Consider the following 21,887-nt stretch of genomic DNA (forward strand, 5'->3'; position numbering starts at 1 on the left):
CTGGGACTCAGGCTCTTTCCTGTCCTGCTCCACATCTCTCCAGGGAGGGGACTAGAGACGCAGGTGTCATGGGGGCCCCACAGAGTGGTGAGAAACTGAGCTCCCTCTCCTGAGTGCTCACTGACACGCCTCACCTCTCCCTGCAGTTTCCCATCTTAAACCCCACGTTCCCAGATGAGAGAGAGCATTGCTATGGGGAGAGAATAGATGCCTCCCATCCCTGCACCCTCAGCCTACGTGAGAGCAAGGGGAATGCTGGGGGAGAAGGAGCACGAGGTTCATCTTCCCGTCTGACTCTGGCAAAGACCAGACTAACTCAGCAGACACATATTAACAGACACACACACCCCTCACTCACTCAGCCCTTGCCCAGCATGGGGCAGGAGCGGTGACTGCAGGCAGGGATGGCCTGTGCTGGTGGAGGGTCCAGCCGGGAAATGAAAGGGTCTGAGCGGGAAGGGCAGGGGAAGGGCAGCCTGCCCTGCCACTAGTGAAATGGGGGCACTAGGACCCTGCGGCAGCAGATGATGCAGGGAGGTAGCAAGGAGCTGCAGGGGAGAGACAGGGACACTCTGCTCTGGGGCCCAGGGAGGTGCAAGGGGGGCAACAAGGTGGGAACAGGGGACACTCGGAGGGGGCACGGGGGCGGGGTGGGAGCTGGGGCCAGGGGGAGACCTGGCCCCGAACATTGCTGGAGCCGGGCCCTCAATATTGCTGGAGCCACGAGCCCATATAACTCACCGCTGCGGCTTGCCAGTAGGGCCGTAGCAGGGCGTATCGGCTTCCTTTCACCTCTGCTGTTATTACCTGTAAAGCTGCTTTCTCCACTCCCGCTACCCTGCTGTTCTCTGGCAACATATTGTGTCCCTGGGGTTGGCCCATTAGCCGGTGTCCCGTGTGTGTGTTTTATGATACAATCTCCAATTACATGATCACACACTGTTTTTGCCACAGGACCCCTGCCTCATTCTTTCACTGCCCAGGATGGATGCACAAGGGGTGAGAATTAAGGGCGTACAGGGCAGCATAAAACTAGCATTTCCTAACTACCAAGTGTTTTACATTTCAACTTAAATCATCTTCTGTTCAGGGGGGTTGTGCAATATTCTGTACTTGTATCATGTCCCCTCTTGCGCCTCTCTTTTAAAGGTAAAAATCCCCTGTTTTCTCAATCTCTCCTCGTGCTGATTCTCATTGCCTTTCTCTGAGCCCCCTTTTCTTCTTCGATACCCTTTCTGAGGTGGGGTGAGAAGTACCCAACACAGTACTCCCGATGAGGGCAAAACACTGATTTCTATAACGGCTGTATAATATCTCCATGTTGTTCACCATCCCCCTTTTATGGATTCTCAGATTTTGTTTGACCTTTTCCCCAGAGCTGCGCAGTGAGCAGAGGGTTTTGTCAAGCTGGCCACAGTGATTTCCAGGTTGCATGACTGAGGCCTTGGCTACACCTGCACGTTATAGCGCAATGGAGCTGCCCAGAGCGCTCTCCCTCACTCCCCGTCCACACTGGCAAGCCACGAAGAGCGCTCCGACTCCCTGGCTAGAGCGCGGCTGGTCCTCCACCTCCCCGGCAGGGATAAAGTTTGCTGCGTATTGGGTGAGACTCTGCAGCGTCAGTGTGGACGAGGAGTAACGTTACAGCGCTCTGACTGCCCTCCGGAAACGTCCCATCATCCCATTAACTGAAGTGACCGCTCTTGTCTTTGTTGAGAACTCCGGCTGGAATGCGGAAGTGGCCCTTTCGAAGCTCCATTTTGGAGGCCCGGCTGCTTATCAGCTCGGAGAAACAGCTACTGTTTGCTTTGAGTAACTGGAGAGAGAGGCGGGGTCTGAACTTACAGACAGCGTGCTGACACACTCTCAGCACCCCAAAACCCACTCTCTCTCCCCCCACATACACACAACACACTCCACCCCACCCCACGCCCATTTGAAAAGCACGCTGCAGCCACTTGAATGCTGGGATAGCTGCCCATAATGCACGGCTCCCAATGCCGCCGCCAATGTGGCCACGCCCCTGCGCTGTCAGCTCTCAGTGTGGACAGACTGCGGCACTTTCCCTACTGCGCTCTCTGAAGGCGGGTTTAACCCAAAACGCTCTACAGCTGCCAGTGTGGCCAAGCCCTGAGCTGCTGATGCACTTATTTTCAAACCCTGTAATGTGAATGAGTCGCTCAATTTTTTCCCCTCCATGATATGTTCATTTATCACCAGTGCACTTCGTATCCCACCAGGTTTCCCTTTCACACAGCTCTGGGGGGGAGAGGTCCCTCTGAACCGCCTCACAGTCTTCACTGGACTTGACTAGCCAACCTCAGCTGTGGCCCCTGGAAGAAGAATCATTCCTCACAGGGACCACTCCCGAAATCCCCTGTGCATCCCTCTATTCCTCTCCCACTCCCTAACCTCACCCCTCCCCATACCACTCCTCTCCTGCCCCATCTTCCCCAAGGAATTCCAGAGCGCACACTGGCTCCCTCTGTGCCCTTACTGGCTTCTCATGCAGCTTGGATCCTGCCGTGTGTCTGGGGGGTTGCAGTCAGTGTGTGATGGGGTCTCGGTATCTCTGTGTGTGACCTATGGGGGTCTGTGTGCAGTGAATGTGCTAAGCCCTGCTGGCTGCCATGTACCTGTGCCACGGCTAGAGCAGCAGCAGCAGCTGTCTGGGCACATGCAACCCTGTTAGGGCTTCTGAAAATTGAAATGAGCAGCCTAGACATTAACCTGGCCCTGGCTAAGCCCTTTGTCTACCCCTCCCTCCCTGAGCCTCCAGCCCCATCAGGGACTCTAACAGCATCTCGCTGAGAATCCTCTGAGCTTCCAGTGGGCACAAAAGAGCTCCTTGGGCACCCAAAATCACAACGTTGGCCAGACAAACCTTTGAGTCTTTTCACCTTAGTACAGAGCCATCCCTGCCCCAAAGAGCTCGTGTAAAATATTAACTGTATGACAAAAGGGGACTGGAAGTCTCAGGGCAGGGAAGCTTTGGATATCGATGCAATAGGAGCTGTAGTTACCTGGGCAGACGATGTTTCTTCTCCAGTCTGAAACCAAACACAGAGAGAGGGATGAGAACTCAGCTGAGTGAATGCAGCAACACCAGGGCTCTGGGATGAAGAGCAGCTGGCTTAAGCTGAACCCGGGCAAGAGCAAAGTGATTGAGAAGCAGGGACACATTTTGAAGAACGAGATGAGACTCTGCCCTTCATTTCATTGAATCTGTACAGACCCCGTTCACCAAAGTTGAGGTGCAAAGACTAGGTGACCAGGTAGCATCAGTGTCTAAACATCCCAGCTCACTAGGCCCAGGGCTACCCTGAGGTGGGTGCGGGGAAGATCGACCTAAGATGCACAACTTCAGCTATGGGAATAGCGTAGCTGAAGTCGACGTATTCAGGTCGACTTACTTCGGTGTCCTCACGGTGGCGAGTCAATAGCTGCCGCTCCCCCGTCGACTCCGCTTGCGCCTCTCGCGGCGGTGGAGAACCGGAGTTGACGGGAGAGCGCTCGGGGACTGATTTATCGCGTCTACACTAGATGGGATAAATCAACCCCCGATAAATCGATTGCTACCCGCCAATCCGCCCTAGGAAACTCTGCCTCTTCCTGGGGGCAGGAATCTGGCCAGTGATCCCTGCCTCTGCCACCGCCAGGCCGGGTTACTGTCGCTCACTGAATCTACAGCTGAGTGTGAAGGCTCCAGCTGGTACCGAATGCAGCTGCCGGCCTTCTCCAGGGCTTAGGCCACAGTGAACCCATCAGGCCCATGTTCCAATCCCTTCACTGACTCCCAGTCCCCTTCTGATGCCAGTTTAAGGCCTTGGTTTTAATCTGCAAATCAATTAAAGAATCCAGCCCCAGCGGAGGCTGTTTGTGAGCCGTCCAGGTAGGAGGCTACAGAGGCCCCTGCTCCGCCCCCACCCCACCTCATTCCACCCCCTTCCCGAAGTCCCCGGCCCCACCCTGCCTCTTCCCCTCCTCCCCCAAGCGTGTCACATCCCCGCTCCTCCCCTTCTTTCCCAAAGCATCCTGAGTGCTGTGAAACAGCTGTTTTGCGGCAGGTGGGAGGCACTGGGAGGGAGGGGGAGGAGTTGGTCAGCGAGGCCGCCAGTGGGCACCTTGCCCTTGGCTGTGGGTGGGTGCAGAGCACCAGGTAATTTTTCCTTGTGGGTGCTCCAGGGCTGTCGGCACCTATGGCCAGTGGCAACAGCGAGAGCAGCAGCAGCAAGCCAGTTGCATAGGTGGACGGATCAGCGGACATGTTGCTCAATGTCCCTGCCCCCCCACCACAAACACACACACACACACACACCCACACCCACAGACGCCATTCAGGGGTGGGAGGTGAAGCCATGTGAGGTCACCTCTGAACTCTGGGTCTTGGCTGATTAAGAACAACCACCTGTGAGTGGGCTGCAGTGGCGGGAGAGGGGAGTGGTGTGTTACAGGTCACTCGCTCATCGGATTTTCACACGGCAAGGTGGGAAACTGAGGCAAAGGACACTGCCCAATGTACTGTGCCCACCGGTGTTTGCTTCGGGTAACATGCTTTTGAATCATGGCTGTGGTGTTTCCCCAAAACAATGCTGGGTTCCCTTTGCCTTGTAATAAAAGTTTCTTTTGTTATACTCAGGGCGGGTGAGTAGGAAGTTTTGTCTCTTACCCTGTATCTACACTAGCACGCCTGATTGACAAAAGTTTCACCGACAAAAGCACCGGTGTGGACAGTGCTATGTTGGCGGGAGACACTCTCCCACCGACATAGCTACTGCCGCTCGTTGGGGGGGGTTAAATTATGCTGGTGGGAGGTCGGCATAGAGCGGCTACACGGGAGAGCCCATTGTAGGGCAGCTGCAGGGGTACGGCTGTGCCGCTATAAGCCTTAAAGGGGCCATTGTAGAGCCTTAAAAAGGCTCAGGAGTGAAATGTGCCCAGATTATTGGGTGGGGTTTCAAGGTTTTTCTGTTTTGTATTGCTAAGAGGAACCCTTGACAGTGCACGCAGTCCTTGGTGCTGCCGACTCCACCTGGCAGAAGGGTGAGAGATCGAGAGATCCAGAGATAGTTTCAACACCACGGAAAAGGCTGCATTCGAGAAATAGAAACACTCACCAAGTTCACGTTGAAGATCATCTAGGTAACAAAGAATCAGAAACAAATACACACTAATTAAGTGCATCTCTTCCAGGATGGAATCAGCCCCAGCCTCCCATCATGCAGCCTGTCCCTCTCAAACCCATTCATCCAGGCAATGGGCAGGGAAACTACTGAGGTCTGGGGAGAAGAGTCCCTTTCCAACCCACAGGCAGGGAACAGAGCACCTGCAAAGTCCCATAGGGTGTGGCTACACAGCAACTGAATACCCCCAATTGACCCATGGCAGCTAACCAGGCTCACAAGACATGGGGTGGGGGCCTGTAAAATTGTGGTGTAGACACTTGGGCTCATTTTGTGTCTACGCTAGAGTAAAGTATCAAAAAATAACTGATTATCTGCATGGATTTACAGTATTGAAATTTCTGAATTCCCTAGAGAATTAGGGCCAGATTTTTAAAAGTATTTAGGTTCCTAACTCCCACTGATTTCAATTGGCATTAGGTGTCCAAATACCTTTAAAAAGCTACCCTTAGAGCCCAATGCCGATTCCTTGCATATTCCATGTTCCCATTCACTTTGCTGGGAGCTTTAGGAGTGCACGGAATGTAATATTGCACCCTAAAATTATCAACATTATTCTTTTAGTGATGTGACTTGTGCATTTAGCGTTGGATCCTACACTCGTTGAAATCAGAGGCACAGCTCTAACTGATATTCGTGGTGCAGCATCAGGGCTTTCATGTTTTTCTCATTTAAAAAATAAAACACGAGGAGACAAATTAGTACAAAGTTTTCCTTGTTGGAGAAAAGGGCACAACACTTACTGATTTGTGTATCACGGTTCCCTAAAAAACAGAAATAAATATAAATTATTATTAGGAGCATTTTTCTCATGGATATACGGTTGTCTGAGTTTTGTGAAAGTTGAACATCATGTCTCACTTTTCATAGAACCAGTTGGGGTGAAACTGATCAGGCTTAATCTCATCGCAGTTTCCTTTTAACATTCAATGAAAAAATGAACAACTCCTCCTCCAATATAATTACACACAAGATCCACATTGGACCAAATTATTTACTTGTCAGATGAGGCAAGAGGACATTTGAGGGCACAGAGTCCTCCTGGTCCCCCATGTCACGGTGCCTTCAGCACCATGTGGATTTCAGCCTCCGAGAAGATACATTTCAAAGAACGGTTTCAGAGTAACAGCCGTGTTAGTCTGTATTCGCAAAAAGAAAAGGAGTACTTGTGGCACCTTAAGAGACTAACCAATTTATTAGAGCATAAGCTTTCGTGAGCTACAGCTCACTTCCTCAGATGCATATCGTGGAAACTGGAGCAGGCTTTATATATACACAGAGAATATGAAACAATACCTCCTCCCACCCCACTGTCCTGCTGGTAATAGCTTATCTAAAGTGATCATCAGGTAGGCCATTTCCAGCACAAATCCAGGTTTTCTCACCCTCCACCCCCCCCCACAAATTCACTCTCCTGCTGGTGATAGCCCATCCAAAGTGACAACTCTTTACACAATGTGCATGACAATCAAGTTGGGCTATTTCCTGCACAAATCCAGGTTTTCTCACATCCCCCACCCCCATACACACACAAACTCACTCTCCTGCTGGTAATAGCTCATCCAAACTGACCACTCTTCAAGTTCTACAACCTATCCTAAAGGATGACCCAACACTCTCACAAATCTTGGGAGACAGGCCAGTCCTTGCCTACAGACAGCCCCGTAACCTGAAGCAAATACTCACCAACAACCACATACCACACAACAGAACCACTAACCCAGGAACTTATCCTTGCAACAAAGCCCGTTGCCAATTGTGCCCACATATCTATTCAGGGGACACCATCACAGGGCCTAATAACATCAGCCACACTATCAGAGGCTCGTTCACCTGCACATCCACCAGTGTGATATATGCCATCATGTGCCAGCAATGCCCCTCTGCCATATACATTGGTCAAACTGGACAGTCTCTACGTAAAAGAATAAATGGACACAAATCAGATGTCAAGAATTATAACATTCATAAACCAGTCGGAGAACACTTCAATCTCTCTGGTCACGCAATCACAGACATGAAGGTCGCTATCTTAAAACAAAAAAACTTCAAATCCAGACTCCAGCGAGAAACTGCTGAATTGGAATTCATTTGCAAATTGGATACTATTAATTTAGGCTTAAATAGAGACTGGGAGTGGCTAAGTCATTATGCAAGGTAGCCTGTTTCCTCTTGTTTTTTCCTACCCCCCCCCTCCCGCAGATGTTCTGGTTTAACTTGGATTTAAACTTGAAGAGTGGTCAGTTTGGATGAGCTATTACCAGCAGGAGAGTGAGTTTGTGTGTGTATGGGGGTGGGGGGGGATGTGAGAAAACCTGGATTTGTGCAGGAAATAGCCCAACTTGATTGTCATGCACATTGTGTAAAGAGTTGTCACTTTGGATGGGCTATCACCAGCAGGAGAGTGAATTTGTGGGGGGGGGGTGGAGGGTGAGAAAACCTGGATTTGTGCTGGAAATGGCCCACCTGATGATCACTTTAGATAAGCTATTACCAGCAGGACAGTGGGGTGGGAGTAGGTATTGTTTCATATTCTCTGTGTATATATAAAGCCTGCTGCAGTTTCCACGATATGCATCTGAGGAAGTGAGCTGTAGCTCACGAAAGCTTATGCTCTAATAAATTGGTTAGTCTCTAAGGTGCCACAAGTACTCCTTTTCTTATTTCAAAGAACATTTTCTTTCTGGTTTTCTCTTACCCACATACTGAATAATTATCAATACATTATCCCTGATATTTCATGTGATACTCAAATTGATCTCTCTTTAATAATGATCATCATAAATAATAAAACAGCAAACAACTTAATGGAAAAGGTTCTATGTGGAGAAAAATTGAATTTACTGATTTCTCCAAGATGTTTCCCTAAAGAAATGAAATAAAGCAAACAGATGGAAATACAAATTATTTAAGAAGATTTCTAGTTAATGGAGATTTAAAGGAGTGTTTTCATGATATGAACGCCTGGCCCCTAAACACCAAACATTTCATTCATGGTTTTACTAACCATGTGGCCACACTAGAGTTAAGTGTCCAACAGTAACTGACTATTTTCAAGGATTTACAAAAGCAGGAACACCAGGGCTCTGGGATGAAGAGCAGCTGGCTTAAGCTGAACCCAAGCAAGAGCAAAGTGATTCAGAAGCTGAGACACATTTTGTAGAACTAGATAAGACTCTCCCCTTCATTCCTGGGAATTTGTACAGCCCCCATTCACCAAAGTCGAGATGCAAAGACTCAGGTCCCATGTGACCCTTCCCTAGGCCTAGTTGACCAGGTAGCATCAGTGTCTAAACATCTCAGCTCACTGGGAAACTCTGCATCATCCTGTGGGCAAGAATCTGGCCACAGTGATCCCTGCCTCTGCCACCACCAGGCTGTAGATCACTGAATCTACAGCTGAGTGTGAAGGCTCCAGCTGGTACCGAATGCAGCTGCCGGCCTTCTCCAGGGCTTAGGCCACAGTGAACCCATCAGGCCCATGTTCCAGTCCCTTCACTGGCTCCCAGTCCCCTTCTGATGCCAGTCTAAGGCCTTGGTGTTAATCTGCAAGTCAATTAAAGAATCCAGCCCCACTGGAGGCTGTTTGTGAGTCGTCCAGGTAGGAGGCTACAGAGGCAGAGCGTTGTACAGGGCACCCAGGTTGCAGGGTGGGACTGACACAGCTACCCATTACTCTGGATTGTACCCTGGGTGTGTCACAGTCACACCCTGAATTAAAACTCACTGGCTAAACAGGGGGCAGAGATGCCAAAGCCCAGTGAAAATCAGAGGGGGTGGGGACAGGCGTTCCTGCCTGATGCTATGAATTCCCCTTCGAGAGGCCTAGGTACCATTTGACCCTCTCCTCCCCTCTCCCGTGTTGAAAGCCAGAGCTGATTAGACTCCATGGAGAGCCCTTGTTTCAGTTCAGTGGTTGCAAGAGCTGAAACCAGTGATGAGGAGGCCTGGGGCCAAGTCGCAGACCTGGTGTGGGGACAGGGCTGCAGGGAACAGCCTGGAGACGCAGCAGGAGACACGGCCTGCTGGAGCCCCTGGGCAGGTCGGGGAACCTCAGAAGGCGCCATTGCGGAAGTGGCAGTGGGTGGCCAGCAGCAGCCGTGATAACCCCAGTGGAGCTGAGCGGTGGCAGAGGGAACAGCAGCAGAGAAACCAGCAGAACCCGCGGCAGAGGCATCAGCCAGCGGGGCAGAGACAGCAGCCGCCGCGAGCCAGTTCCAGAGGCAGGAGTGGCAGCAGAGGCGTTGCTCGATGTCCCTCACCCTTTTTCAGGGATGGGAGGCAGTGAGCAGCCAGGGGCCTAGGTGCCGACTTCCCCTCTGGCCGGTGGGTGCTCGACCCCCTGCTCCACCCCAGGCCTCGCCCCCACTCCACCCCTTCCCCCAAACCCTTACCCCACCTCTTCCCACCCCTGCTCCACCCCCCCATTCCACCCCTGCCCCAGGTCCCCACCCCTGCTCCGCCCCCGCCCCACCTCATTCCACTCCCTTCCCGAAGACCCCGTCCCCACCTCGCCTTTTCCCCGCCTCCTCCCCCTTCTTCCCAGAGAATTCTGAGTGCCGTGAAACAGTTGTTTTGCGGCAGGCAGCAGGCACTGGGAGGGAGGGGGAAGAGTTGGTCAGCGAGGCCCTCAATGGGTGAGATGCGCTGGTGGGAGGGGGGAACTTGGCTGCGGGTGGGTGCAGAGCACCCACAAACTTTTCCCCCTGGGTGCTGCAGGACTGTCGGCACCGATGGCCAGTGGTGACAGCGACAGCAGCAGCAGCAAGCCAGTTGCAGAGGTGGAAGCAGCAGCGGACGTGTTGCTCAATGCCCCCCACCCCCCCACACACACAGACGCCTTTCAGGGGTGGGAGGTGAAGCCATGTGAGGTCACCTCTGAACTCTGGGTCTTGGCTGATTAAGAACAACCACCTGTGAGTGGGCTGCAGCGGCGGGAGAGGGGAGTGGTGTGTTACAGGTCATTCGCTCATTGGATTTTCAAACGGCAAGGTGGGAAACTGAGGCAAAGAACACTGCCCAATGTACTGTGGGGTGGGGGTTTGCTTAGGGTTACATGCTTTCGAATCATGGCTGTGGTGTTTTCCCAAAACAATGCTGGGTTCCCTTTGCCTTGTAATAAAAGTTTTCTTTTGTTGTACTCAGGGCGGGTGAGTGGGCAGTTTTGTCTCTTATCCTGTGCATAAACTAGCACTTTTGTCAGTAAAACTTTTGTCAGTCAGGGAAAGAAGAAAGCAGGCCCCCGACTGACAAAAGTTTCACCGACAAAAGCACCGGTGTGGACAGTGCTATGTTGGCGGGAGACACTCTCCCACCGACATAGCTACTGCCGCTCGTTGGGGGGGGTTAAATTATGCTGGTGGGAGGTCGGCATAGAGCGGCTACACGGGAGAGCCCATTGCAGGGCAGCTGCAGGGGTACGGCTGTGCCGCTATAAGCCTTAAAGGGGCCATTATAGAGCCTTAAAAAGGCTCTGGAGTTAAATTTGCCCAGATTATTGGGTGGGGTCTCAAGGTTTTTCTGTTTTGTATTGCTAAGAGGAACCCTTGACACTGCACCCAGTCCTTGGTGCTGCCGACTCCACCTGGCGGAAGGGTGAGAGATCGATAGATCCAGAGATAGTTTCAACACCACGGAAAAGGCTGCATTCGAGAAATAGAAACACTCACCAAGTTCACTTTGAAGATCATCTAGGTAACAAAGAATCAGAAACAAATACACACTAATTAAGTGCATCTCTTCCAGGATGGAATCAACCCCAGCCTCCCATCATGCAGCCTGTCCCTCTCAAACCCATTCATCCAGGCAATGGGCAGGGAAACTACTGAGGTCTGGAGAGAAGAGTCCCTTTCCAACCCACAGGCAGGGCACGGAGCACCTGCCAAGTCCCATAGGGTGCGGCTACACAGCAACTGAATACCCCCAATTGACCCATGGCAGCTAACTAGGTTCACAAGACATGGGCTGGGGGCCTGTAAAATTGTGGTGTAGACACTTGGGCTCATTTTGTGTCTACACTAGAGTAAAGTATCAAAAAATAACTGATTATCTGCATGGATTTACAGTTCTGAAAGTTTTGAATTCCCTAGGGAATTAGGGCCAGATTTTTAAAGGTATTTAGGTTCCTAACTCCCACTGATTTCAATTGGCATTAGGTGTCCAAATACCTTTAAAAAGCTACCCTTAGAGCCCAATGCCGATTCCTTGCATATTCCATGTTCCCATTCACTTTGCTGGGAGCTTTAGGAGTGCACGGAATGTAATATTGCACCCTAAAATTATCAACATTATTCTTTTAGTGATGTGACTTGTGCATTTAGCGTTGGATCCTACACTCGTTGAAATCAAAGGCACAGCTCTAACTGATGTTCGTGGTGCAGCATCAGGGCATTCATGTTTTTCTCATTTAAAAAATAAAATATGAGGAGACAAATTTGTACAAAGTTTTCCTTGTTGGAGAAAAGGGCACAACACTTACTGATTTGTGTATCACGGTTCCCTAAAAAAACAGAAATAAATATAAATTATTATTAGGAGCATTTTTCTCATGGATATACAGTTGTCTGAGTTTTGTGAAAGTTGAATATCGTGTCTCACTTTCCATATTACCAGTTGGGGTGAAACTGATCAGGCTTAATCTCATCCCAGTTTCCTTTTAACATTCAATGAAAAAATGAACAACTCCTCCTCCAATATAATTACACACAAGATCCACATTGGACCAAATTATTTACTTGTCAGATGAGGCAAGAGGACATTTGAGGGCACAGAGTCCTCCTGGTCCCCCATGTCATGGTGCCTTCAGCACCATGTGGATTTCAGCCTCCGAGAAGATACATTTCAAAGAACATTTTCTTTCTGGTTTTCTCTTACCCACATACTGAATAATTATCAATACATTATCCCTGATATTTCATGTGATACTCAAATTGATCTCTCTTTAATAATGATCATCATAAATAATAAAACTGCAAACAACTTAATGGAAAAGGTTCTATGTGGAGAAAAACTGAATTTACTGATTTCTCCAAGATGTTTCCCTAAAGAAATGAAATAAAGCAAACAGATGGAAATACAAATTATTTAAGAAGATTTCTAGTTAATGGAGATTTAAAGGAGTGTTTTCATGATATGAACGCCTGGCCCCTAAACACCAAACATTTCATTCATGGTTTTACTAACCATGTGGCCACACTAGAGTTAAGTGTCCAACAGTAACTGACTATTTTCAAGGATTTACAAATGCAGGAACACCAGGGCTCTGGGATGAAGAGCAGCTGGCTTAAGCTGAACCCAGGCAAGAGCAAAGTGATTCAGAAGCTGAGACACATTTTGTAGAACTAGATAAGACTCTCCCCTTCATTCCTGGGAATTTGTACAGCCCCGATTCACCAAAGTCGAGATGCAAAGACTCAGGTGCCATGTGACCCTTCCCTAGGCCTAGTTGACCAGGTAGCATCAGTGTCTAAACATCTCAGCTCACTGGGAAACTCTGCATCATCCTGTGGGCAAGAATCTGGCCACAGTGATCCCTGCCTCTGCCACCACCAGGCTGTAGATCACTGAATCTACAGCTGAGTGTGAAGGCTCCAGCTGGTACCGAATGCAGCTGCCGGCCTTCTCCAGGGCTTAGGCCACAGTGAACCCATCAGGCCCATGTTCCAGTCCCTTCACTGGCTCCCAGTCCCCTTCTGATGCCAGTCTAAGGCCTTGGTGTTAATCTGCAAGTCAATTAAAGAATCCAGCCCCACTGGAGGCTGTTTGTGAGTCGTCCAGGTAGGAGGCTACAGAGGCAGAGCGTTGTACAGGGCACCCAGGTTGCAGGGTGGGACTGACACAGCTACCCATTACTCTGGATTGTACCCTGGGTGTGTCACAGTCACACCCTGAATTAAAACTCACTGGCTAAACAGGGGGCAGAGATGCCAAAGCCCAGTGAAAATCAGAGGGGGTGGGGACAGGCGTTCCTGCCTGATGCTATGAATTCCCCTTCGAGAGGCCTAGGTACCATTTGACCCTCCCCTCCCCTCTCCCGTGTTGAAAGCCAGAGCTGATTAGACTCCATGGAGAGCCCTTGTTTCAGTTCAGTGGTTGCAAGAGCTGAAACCAGTGATGAGGAGGCCTGGGGCCAAGTCGCAGACCTGGTGTGGGGACAGGGCTGCAGGGAACAGCCTGGAGACGCAGCAGGAGACACGGCCTGCTGGAGCCCCTGGGCAGGTCGGGGAACCTCAGAAGGCGCCATTGCGGAAGTGGCAGTGGGTGGCCAGCAGCAGCCGTGGTAACCCCAGTGGAGCTGAGCGGTGGCAGAGGGAACAGCAGCAGAGAAACCAGCAGAACCCGCGGCAGAGGCATCAGCCAGCGGGGCAGAGACAGCAGCCGCCGCGAGCCAGTTCCAGAGGCAGGAGTGGCAGCAGAGGCGTTGCTCGATGTCCCTCACCCTTTTTCAGGGATGGGAGGCAGTGAGCAGCCAGGGGCCTAGGTGCCGACTTCCCCTCTGGCCGGTGGGTGCTCGACCCCCTGCTCCACCCCAGGCCTCGCCCCCACTCCACCCCTTCCCCCAAACCCTTACCCCACCTCTTCCCACCCCTGCTCCACCCCCCCATTCAACCCCTGCCCCAAGTCCCCACCCCTGCTCCGCCCCCGCCCCACCTCATTCCACTCCCTTCCCGAAGACCCCGTCCCCACCTCGCCTTTTCCCCGCCCCCTCCCCCTTCTTCCCAGAGAATTCTGAGTGCCGTGAAACAGCTGTTTTGCGGCAGGCAGCAGGCACTGGGAGGGAGGGGGAAGAGTTGGTCAGCGAGGCCCTCAATGGGTGAGATGCGCTGGTGGGAGGGGGGAACTTGCCTGCGGGTGGGTGCAGAGCACCCACAAACTTTTCCCCCTGGGTGCTGCAGGACTGTCGGCACCGATGGCCAGTGGTGACAGCGACAGCAGCAGCAGCAAGCCAGTTGCAGAGGTGGAAGCAGCAGCGGACGTGTTGCTCAATGCCCCCCACCCCCCCACACACACAGACGCCTTTCAGGGGTGGGAGGTGAAGCCATGTGAGGTCACCTCTGAACTCTGGGTCTTGGCTGATTAAGAACAACCACCTGTGAGTGGGCTGCAGCGGCGGGAGAGGGGAGTGGTGTGTTACAGGTCATTCGCTCATTGGATTTTCAAACGGCAAGGTGGGAAACTGAGGCAAAGAACACTGCCCAATGTACTGTGGGGTGGGGGTTTGCTTAGGGTTACATGCTTTCGAATCATGGCTGTGGTGTTTTCCCAAAACAATGCTGGGTTCCCTTTGCCTTGTAATAAAAGTTTTCTTTTGTTGTACTCAGGGCGGGTGAGTGGGCAGTTTTGTCTCTTATCCTGTGCATAAACTAGCACTTTTGTCAGTAAAACTTTTGTCAGTCAGGGAAAGAAGAAAGCAGGCCCCCGACTGACAAAAGTTTCACCGACAAAAGCACCGGTGTGGACAGTGTTATGTTGGCGGGAGACACTCTCCCACCGACATAGCTACTGCCGCTCGTTGGGGGGGGTTAAATTATGCTGGTGGGAGGTCGGCATAGAGCGGCTACACGGGAGAGCCCATTGCAGGGCAGCTGCAGGGGTACGGCTGTGCCGCTATAAGCCTTAAAGGGGCCATTATAGAGCCTTAAAAAGGTTCAGGAGTTAAATTTGCCCAGATTATTGGGTGGGGTCTCAAAGTTTTTCTGGTTTGTATTGCTAAGAGGAACCTTTGACACTGCACCCAGTCCTTGGTGCTGCCGACTCCACCTGGCAGAAGGGTGAGAGATCGAGAGATCCAGAGATAGTTTCAACACCATGGAAAAGGCTGCATTCGAGAAATAGAAACACTCACCAAGTTCACTTTGAAGATCATCTAGGTAACAAAGAATCAGAAACAAATACACACTAATTAAGTGCATCTCTTCCAGGATGGAATCAACCCCAGCCTCCCATCATGCAGCCTGTCCCTCTCAAACCCATTCATCCAGGCTATGGGCAGGGAAACTACCGAGGTCTGGGGAGAAGAGTCCCTTTCCAACCCACAGGCAGGGCACGGAGCACCTGCCAAGTCCCATAGGCTGTGGCTACACAGCAGCTGAATACCCCCAATTGACCCATGGCAGCTAACAAGGCTCACAAGACATGGGCTGGGGGCCTGTAAAACTGTGGTGTAGAACACTTGGGCTCATTTTGTGTCTACACTGGAGTAAAGTATCAAAAAATAACTGATTATCTGCATGGACTTACAGTTCTGAAAGTTTTGAATTCCCTAGGGAATTACGGCCAAATTTTTAAAGGTATTTAGGTTCCTAACTTCCACTGATTTCAATTGGCATTAGGTGTCCAAATACCTTTAAAAAGCTACCCTTAGAGCCCATTCCCGCTTCCGTGCATATTACATGTTCCCATTCACTTCGCTGGGAGCTTTAGGTGTGCACGGAATGTAATATTGGGCCCTAAAATTATCAACATTATTCTTTTAGTGGTGTGACTTGTGCATTTAGTGTTGGATCCTACACTCGTTGAAATCAAAGGCACAGCTCTAACTGATGTTTGTGGTGCAGCATCAGGGCATTCAAGTTTTTCTCATTTAAAAAATAAAACATGAGGAGACAAATTTGTTCAAAGTTTTCCTTGTTGGAGAAAAGGGCACAACACTTACTGATTTCTGTATCACGTTTCCCTAAAAAACAGAAATAAATATAAATTATTATAAGGAGCATTTTTCTCATGGATATAAGGTTGTCTGAGTTTTGTGAAAGTTGAACGTCGTGTCTCACTTTTCGTAGTACCAGTTGGGGTGAAATTGATCAGGGCTAATCTCATCCCAATTTCCTTTTAACATTAAATGAAAAAAATGAACATTTTCTTTCCGATTTCTTCTTACCCACACACTGAATAATTATCAAAACATTATCCCTGATATTTCATGTGATTTTCAAATTGATCTCTCTTTAATAATCATCATCATAAATAATAAAACAGCAAACAACTCAATGGAAAAGGATCTATGTGGAGAAAAATTGAATTTACTGATTTCTCCAACATGTTTCCCTAAAGAAATGAAATAAAGCAAACAGATGGAACCACAAGTTATTTAAGAAGATTTCCAGTGAATGGAGATTTAAAGGAGTGTTTTTGTGATATGAACGCCTGGCCCCTAAATACCAAACATTTCATTCATGTTTTACTAACCATGTGGCCACACTAGAGTTCAGTGTCCAACAGTAACTGACTATTTTCAAGGATTTACTTTTCTGAAAGTTTTGAATTCCTTATGGAATTAGGGTCTGATTTTTCACGGCATTGAGGAGCCTATCTCTCATTGATTTCAGTGAGAGTTAGCTCACCATGTACCTTAAAAAAATCTAGCCACTAGAGCCCAATCCTGCTTCCTTGTATTATCTCTCAGATTCCCATTGGCTTTGCTGGGAGCTCTGGGGGTGCAGACTGGAATTTCTGGCCCTCAAATTATCAGCATTATTTTTTAGTGCTATGACTTATGCATTCAGTGCTTAATCCTCCACTCATTGAAGTCAATGGCAAAGATCTAACTGATGTTAGTGATGCAGTATCTGGGCTTTCATCTTTTTCTGGTTAAAAAACTCCACCCCAAAAATTCGTAAATAAACAAAGAAATAGCCTTATGAAGAGACAAATTTGTACAAAAGTTTTACTTGTTGGAGGAAAGAGCACAACTCTTACAGATTTCTACACCCTGTTCCATTAAAAATAAACAGAAATAAATATAAATTCTTATTAGGAGCATTTTTCCCTTGTTTATACAGTTGTCTGCATTTCGTGAAAGTTGCACAGTGATTATACAATTCATGAGCCTTTGTTGGGTTTCATATTCTCAACACCAGGAGAAAAGGTTTTCCCTTCTCCATCTCTGACTTCTTGGTTGAGGCTCAGAGCTCATGTCTATTCAGACCCCTCTTTTCTACTGTGTATATTTTTTTAATTTTATCTATTGGGATGAAATTTTCCAGGCTTTGTCTCATTCCAATTTCTTTTCAACAGTAAATGAAATCACAGACAACTGCTCCCAAAATAAAACAAACACACAATCTTTATGGGGACCCAACTCTGTACAAAATATTTACTTATCAGAGGAGGGAAAAAGACATTAACTAATTCCCAAAGTCCATGGGGACTGAGGAGGAATAACTGCACATCTGGGTGGGAAGTGCGCAGAAAAGAGTGAGGAGTGGAGAAGGTTTTGGATCAATCTTCCCCATGTGCTCCATTCAGCTTAACTGAGGCAGTTCTGGGGGAGAAATATTCTGGTCCTGTAAAGGGCCGATGAAGATCACTGCCCCCTGGAGCAAATGGGAATCTTAGTAACGTTTTCTTCCCTGTGCTGCTGAGGGAAGCACAGGGCAGGTCCGTACTTCCCCTGCTTGGCCCAGTGTAAAATTTCATTCTTCCCTTTTTCCATTTATTAGAAGAAAATTTCTTGTTAATTTCACTAAATTTTCTCCTGTGACATTTACCTTTTATTTTAAATAGATAAACAGTGAGGCCAATGAAACCAAACAAAACCAGGAGAATCACACTCAGAGCCACCATCCATGGATTCACCCTCGGGAAAAAGGAATCTGAAAAATAAGTCCCCCCCAGGATTTGCATTAGTTTGGAAGCAGAGACAAACCTATTTTTTTTGCTATTGCACGTAAATACATAAATAGTCCCCAGCAGGACGTATGTGAGATAAGAGTGAAAACATGACCCCCCCATGCTACACAAAAGACCAAAACCTGATTTTAAAAATTACTCCAACCAACACAGCTTTAGTGAATGAACAGGCCTGGTTTGATTCATGCTATTCAGAGCTTTATTGAGTTCAGGAGCAAATTCTCTGCTCACAAAACCGCATTGACTTCAGTGGAGTTATGCCAGCAAACAATTTGGTCCTCACTGTTCAGCAACATTCAGAAATTGCAGAAGTCATTAGAATATTTTGGTGAGTCACTAATAATTTCCCCAATTATTTCGACGAATCATAATTGCAATTAATCCAAACATTAAGTGCTACAAATTGATTCATCTTCTTTTGCTGTTCTTGTGTTTACAGCATTTACATCATCTAGCCAGGGTGGGCATTTCAAACATGCCTAAGGCCTTCTCCACACAGGGTTTGTGCCCTGGTTTCGTGAAATTGGTATAACTCATTGAGTCATTCTTACATTGGTTCCACAGCTGACCGTGTAAGAGCATTGCCCCAATTTAACTAAATTGATTGATAATTTAAGGTTTTGTCAATCAGCTGAAGATTGTCCTTTATCCATTTAGTATAAATCAGTAAGGAACTGACTTACGCTAAATATATAGGACACTCAAACTGAAATAAGAGCATTCAAACAAGGGGTTTCATCAATAACTCAGGAGATAATCAGGGCAGCTTTTGTGTGTAGACAAAGGCAAAGTGAGTTATGAGCACAAGTCCCACTGAATGTCAACAGAAACAAGCCCACATCATTTGGTGACATTTCACTTATAGAAAAGGTAGCAAACAAACCATAGTATAAAAATTGCTACATTCAAAAAAATCACTGAGGTGAAGTTAAGGTTTTAGGAACAAACGTTTTCAAGGTTTGGTGAATATTTCTTCTAAAAAAAAAAAAGAGACTGATTTTGAAAGTAAGAGTTTCAGGAGTATCAGAGTTAAGATTAAATTTACATGAAACCCAAAACTCTGATAACTCTGAATGTGCAAAATTAAGGCAATCAGATTGCCCGAGTTGTGACCCTGTTAAGGTTTCAGTTTCTGAACTTCTTTGTTTTTAGGTAGGTTGTAAAATATGCACAACAGATGCTTCAGTTCTTTGTTTCCTATGTTTTGTTTTGTTTCTGATGGAGGTGATTTCAGTGTGTGGGTTTAGCTGGTAACTGACCTGCTATATAAACTGTTGATTCCTTTTCTTGGTTGAGAACAGTGTTCCTGATCCAACAGGACAGGTTCTGGTTTGAACGTTCTTTTATAATAATAGAATTTTCTGTTTCAAACAGGCCACTATCCCTGAGGGATTTTGCTTCAGAGAGTGATGGTAATTCTTTCCCACTGAGATCTCTCCAAAGAACCTTGGGCTCTGGATACCAACCAGCTGATTGACAAACCATCCGGATCCCTCCATCCTGGTGACTCTCCACAGAGATGAGAGGATTGGAGCCCAAACCTAGAGGAAAATTTATATAAATGTGTGATAAACCAATGGGGTAACTTAAAAGCTAAAAAGGATGAGTGATAGATTGTGGATCCATTACTCCCACTAGAGATCACTTGCTCATACAGAAGGGATAAATGAACACTGGAATTTCAGAATTCCCAATACACATGGACACAGGAAAACATGTGAACAAATATTTAAAATAATTTCACTGAATAAGTGAGAGATATTGTCCTCTCCACCCAAGAGCAAGGGAGCATTGAACACCTTTGGAAATCTGGCCACTTCATTTAAATACCTAATGGGATATGAATTTTTCAAAAAGCCATTTTTTAGTATATTGGACAAACATTTTGTTTGTTCTCTTTTAAAGTAAATAAATAAACCTAACTGGCTCCATGGTTCCTGTCTCAGAGCAGCAGGGGACAAACGCTCGGCCTCATCTGCTAGCGGTAAATACATAACTTCTTCCTCCTCCCCACCCCACCTTTATGAGGCCTCAGCCAATGAGAAAGCTGCAACTGATTTTGACTACACCCCTAAATAACCACCAGTAGTGACCACGTCAGAAGGCCTGTACACCTGGCAGTCCCACCTTAGCCAGGCCTCAGAATGACGGCAGAGGAATTGGAAGACAAGGGGCTGTCCACACTTGAAAGGCTACAGAAGCACAGCTTCACCGCTGTGGTGCTTCAGTGTAGAGCAGGGGTGGGCAAACTTTTTGGCCCGAGGGCCACATCAGGGTTGCAAAATTGTATGGAGGGCCGGGTAGGGAAGGCTGTGCCTCCCCAAGCAGCCTGGCCCTCGCCCCCTATCCACTCCCTCCCACTTCCCTCCCCGACTGTCCCCTCAGAATCTCCGACCCATCCAACCCCCCCGACTGCTCCTTGTCCCCGACCGCCCCCTCCCAAAACACCTCCCGACCCTAATCACCCCCTAGGACCCCACGCCCTATCCAACCCCTCTGCTCCCCATCCCCTGACTGCCCCGACCCGTATCCAGACCCCCCAGGACTCCCACACTTATCCCACTCCCGTTCCCTGTCCCCCGACTGCCCCCCAGGACCCTCTGCCCCTTATCCAACCCCCAGCCCCGGCCCCCTTACCAAGGGCTGGCTCTACAGTTTTTGCCGCCCCAAGCAGTGAAAAGAACAGAGAAGCTGCTGCCAAATTGCTGCCGCCAGGGGAACACCGCCGCCCCTTTCTAACGGCCGCCCCAGGCGCCTGCCTGGAACCCTGGTGCCTGGAGCCGGCCCTGCCCTTACCCCGCCGCTCAGAGCAGCGTGTCTGGCAGCCGCGCGGCCCGATTGGAACGCGCCCCCCCGCCCCCCAGAGCTGCTCGCATGACAACGTGGCTCCAGGGGAGGGGGGAGGACAGCAGGGGAGGGGGGAGAGGCTAGCCTCCCCAGCCAGGAGCTCAGGGGCCGGGCAGGACGGGCCTGCAGGCCGGATGTGGCCCATGGGCCATAGTTTGCCCACCCCTGGTATAGACACTACTTACACCAAGGGCAGGACTTCTCCTGGTGTCCCAGGTGACACCCCTCTCTGAGAGGCAGGAGCTAGGTTGACAGAAGAATTCTTCTGTTGACCCAGCCCTGCCTGCATGGGGACTTAGGTCAGCTTAGTTTTGTCGCTCATGGGGTGTGTATTTTTCAAATCCCTGAGCGACATAGTTAAGCTGACCTACTTTTCTAGTGTAAACCAGGCCTATATTTGCCTAGAATTCTTTTCCCTCCTTTCTCTCCCTCCTTTTGGAGTCAGTCAAGAACATCTTTTGGGCAAGGAAGTCTCTTGACCATTCTGAAAATGTCTTTAATAAAATGTTGGGAAAGTTTTCAGCATATTTTCCAAAGTGTCTGAATGTGGTCGTGTGCTGAAATCTAGTCACGCTGTGTTATTCTGAAATAATTCACAAGTTGCTAGTCACAGTTGTTGCAGCCCAGGCTGAGATAATACAGACAAGAACAGCTGACCTGCTACCTTCAGTTCCAATAGGGCTTCTTCATAAAAAGGACCATCTTCAACAAAACAGTTGTACTGTCCTTCATCTGAGCTTCTGATATTAACAATCTGCAAGGAAACATTCCCATCCGTGATGCCAGCTTTCAAAAGCTCCGTCCTTCCACGATATTCTGGCATCTGCTCTCCATTCTGATCCTTTCCTCCATGATACAGGTGCACAACTGAAGTGAACTCAGATCGGAACCATCTCACCTCCATGTTCACCGCGCTCATCCTGGGGGACAGGTGACAGGGTAACACAATGGCCTCACCCACAATGGCAGTGACAGGGTGACCAGGACCGGTCACGCTGAATTGGGCTGTGAAATACACCAAAGCAAAAAGAGAACAAGCTTAGACGGGGAAAAAATATATATTAATGACTGATTCAATAGGTTCAAACTTTCCAAAATTCAGCGTGAGGCAGACACCTGGCATGCAGATTTTCAACCTGAATATTTGAAATTTGACAAAGTTACAAGCAACTGAAAAAGGCATTTATAGTAGAAACTGACAGGCCAGCTCAGGTATGGGTGTCACTG

General features: G+C 48.8%; 1 protein-coding gene across 1 annotated transcript in view; it reads right to left on the bottom strand.

Moving 5' to 3' along the window:
* LOC142069109 (butyrophilin subfamily 1 member A1-like) overlaps positions 1–21,887 on the bottom strand; it is a 29,020-nt gene that overhangs the window by 1,547 nt on the left and 5,586 nt on the right. The window contains exons 2-4 of the mRNA XM_075119487.1: positions 21,318–21,665; positions 19,073–19,354; positions 17,570–17,776 (exon numbers count right to left, since the gene is read on the bottom strand). Of these exons, the coding sequence (XP_074975588.1) occupies positions 17,570–17,776; positions 19,073–19,354; positions 21,318–21,665 (837 nt within the window). The remainder of the gene's footprint in view (positions 1–17,569; positions 17,777–19,072; positions 19,355–21,317; positions 21,666–21,887) is intronic.

Source organism: Caretta caretta, chromosome 14 (assembly GCF_965140235.1).
Source record: "Caretta caretta isolate rCarCar2 chromosome 14, rCarCar1.hap1, whole genome shotgun sequence".
Lineage (NCBI taxonomy): Eukaryota > Metazoa > Chordata > Testudines > Cheloniidae > Caretta > Caretta caretta.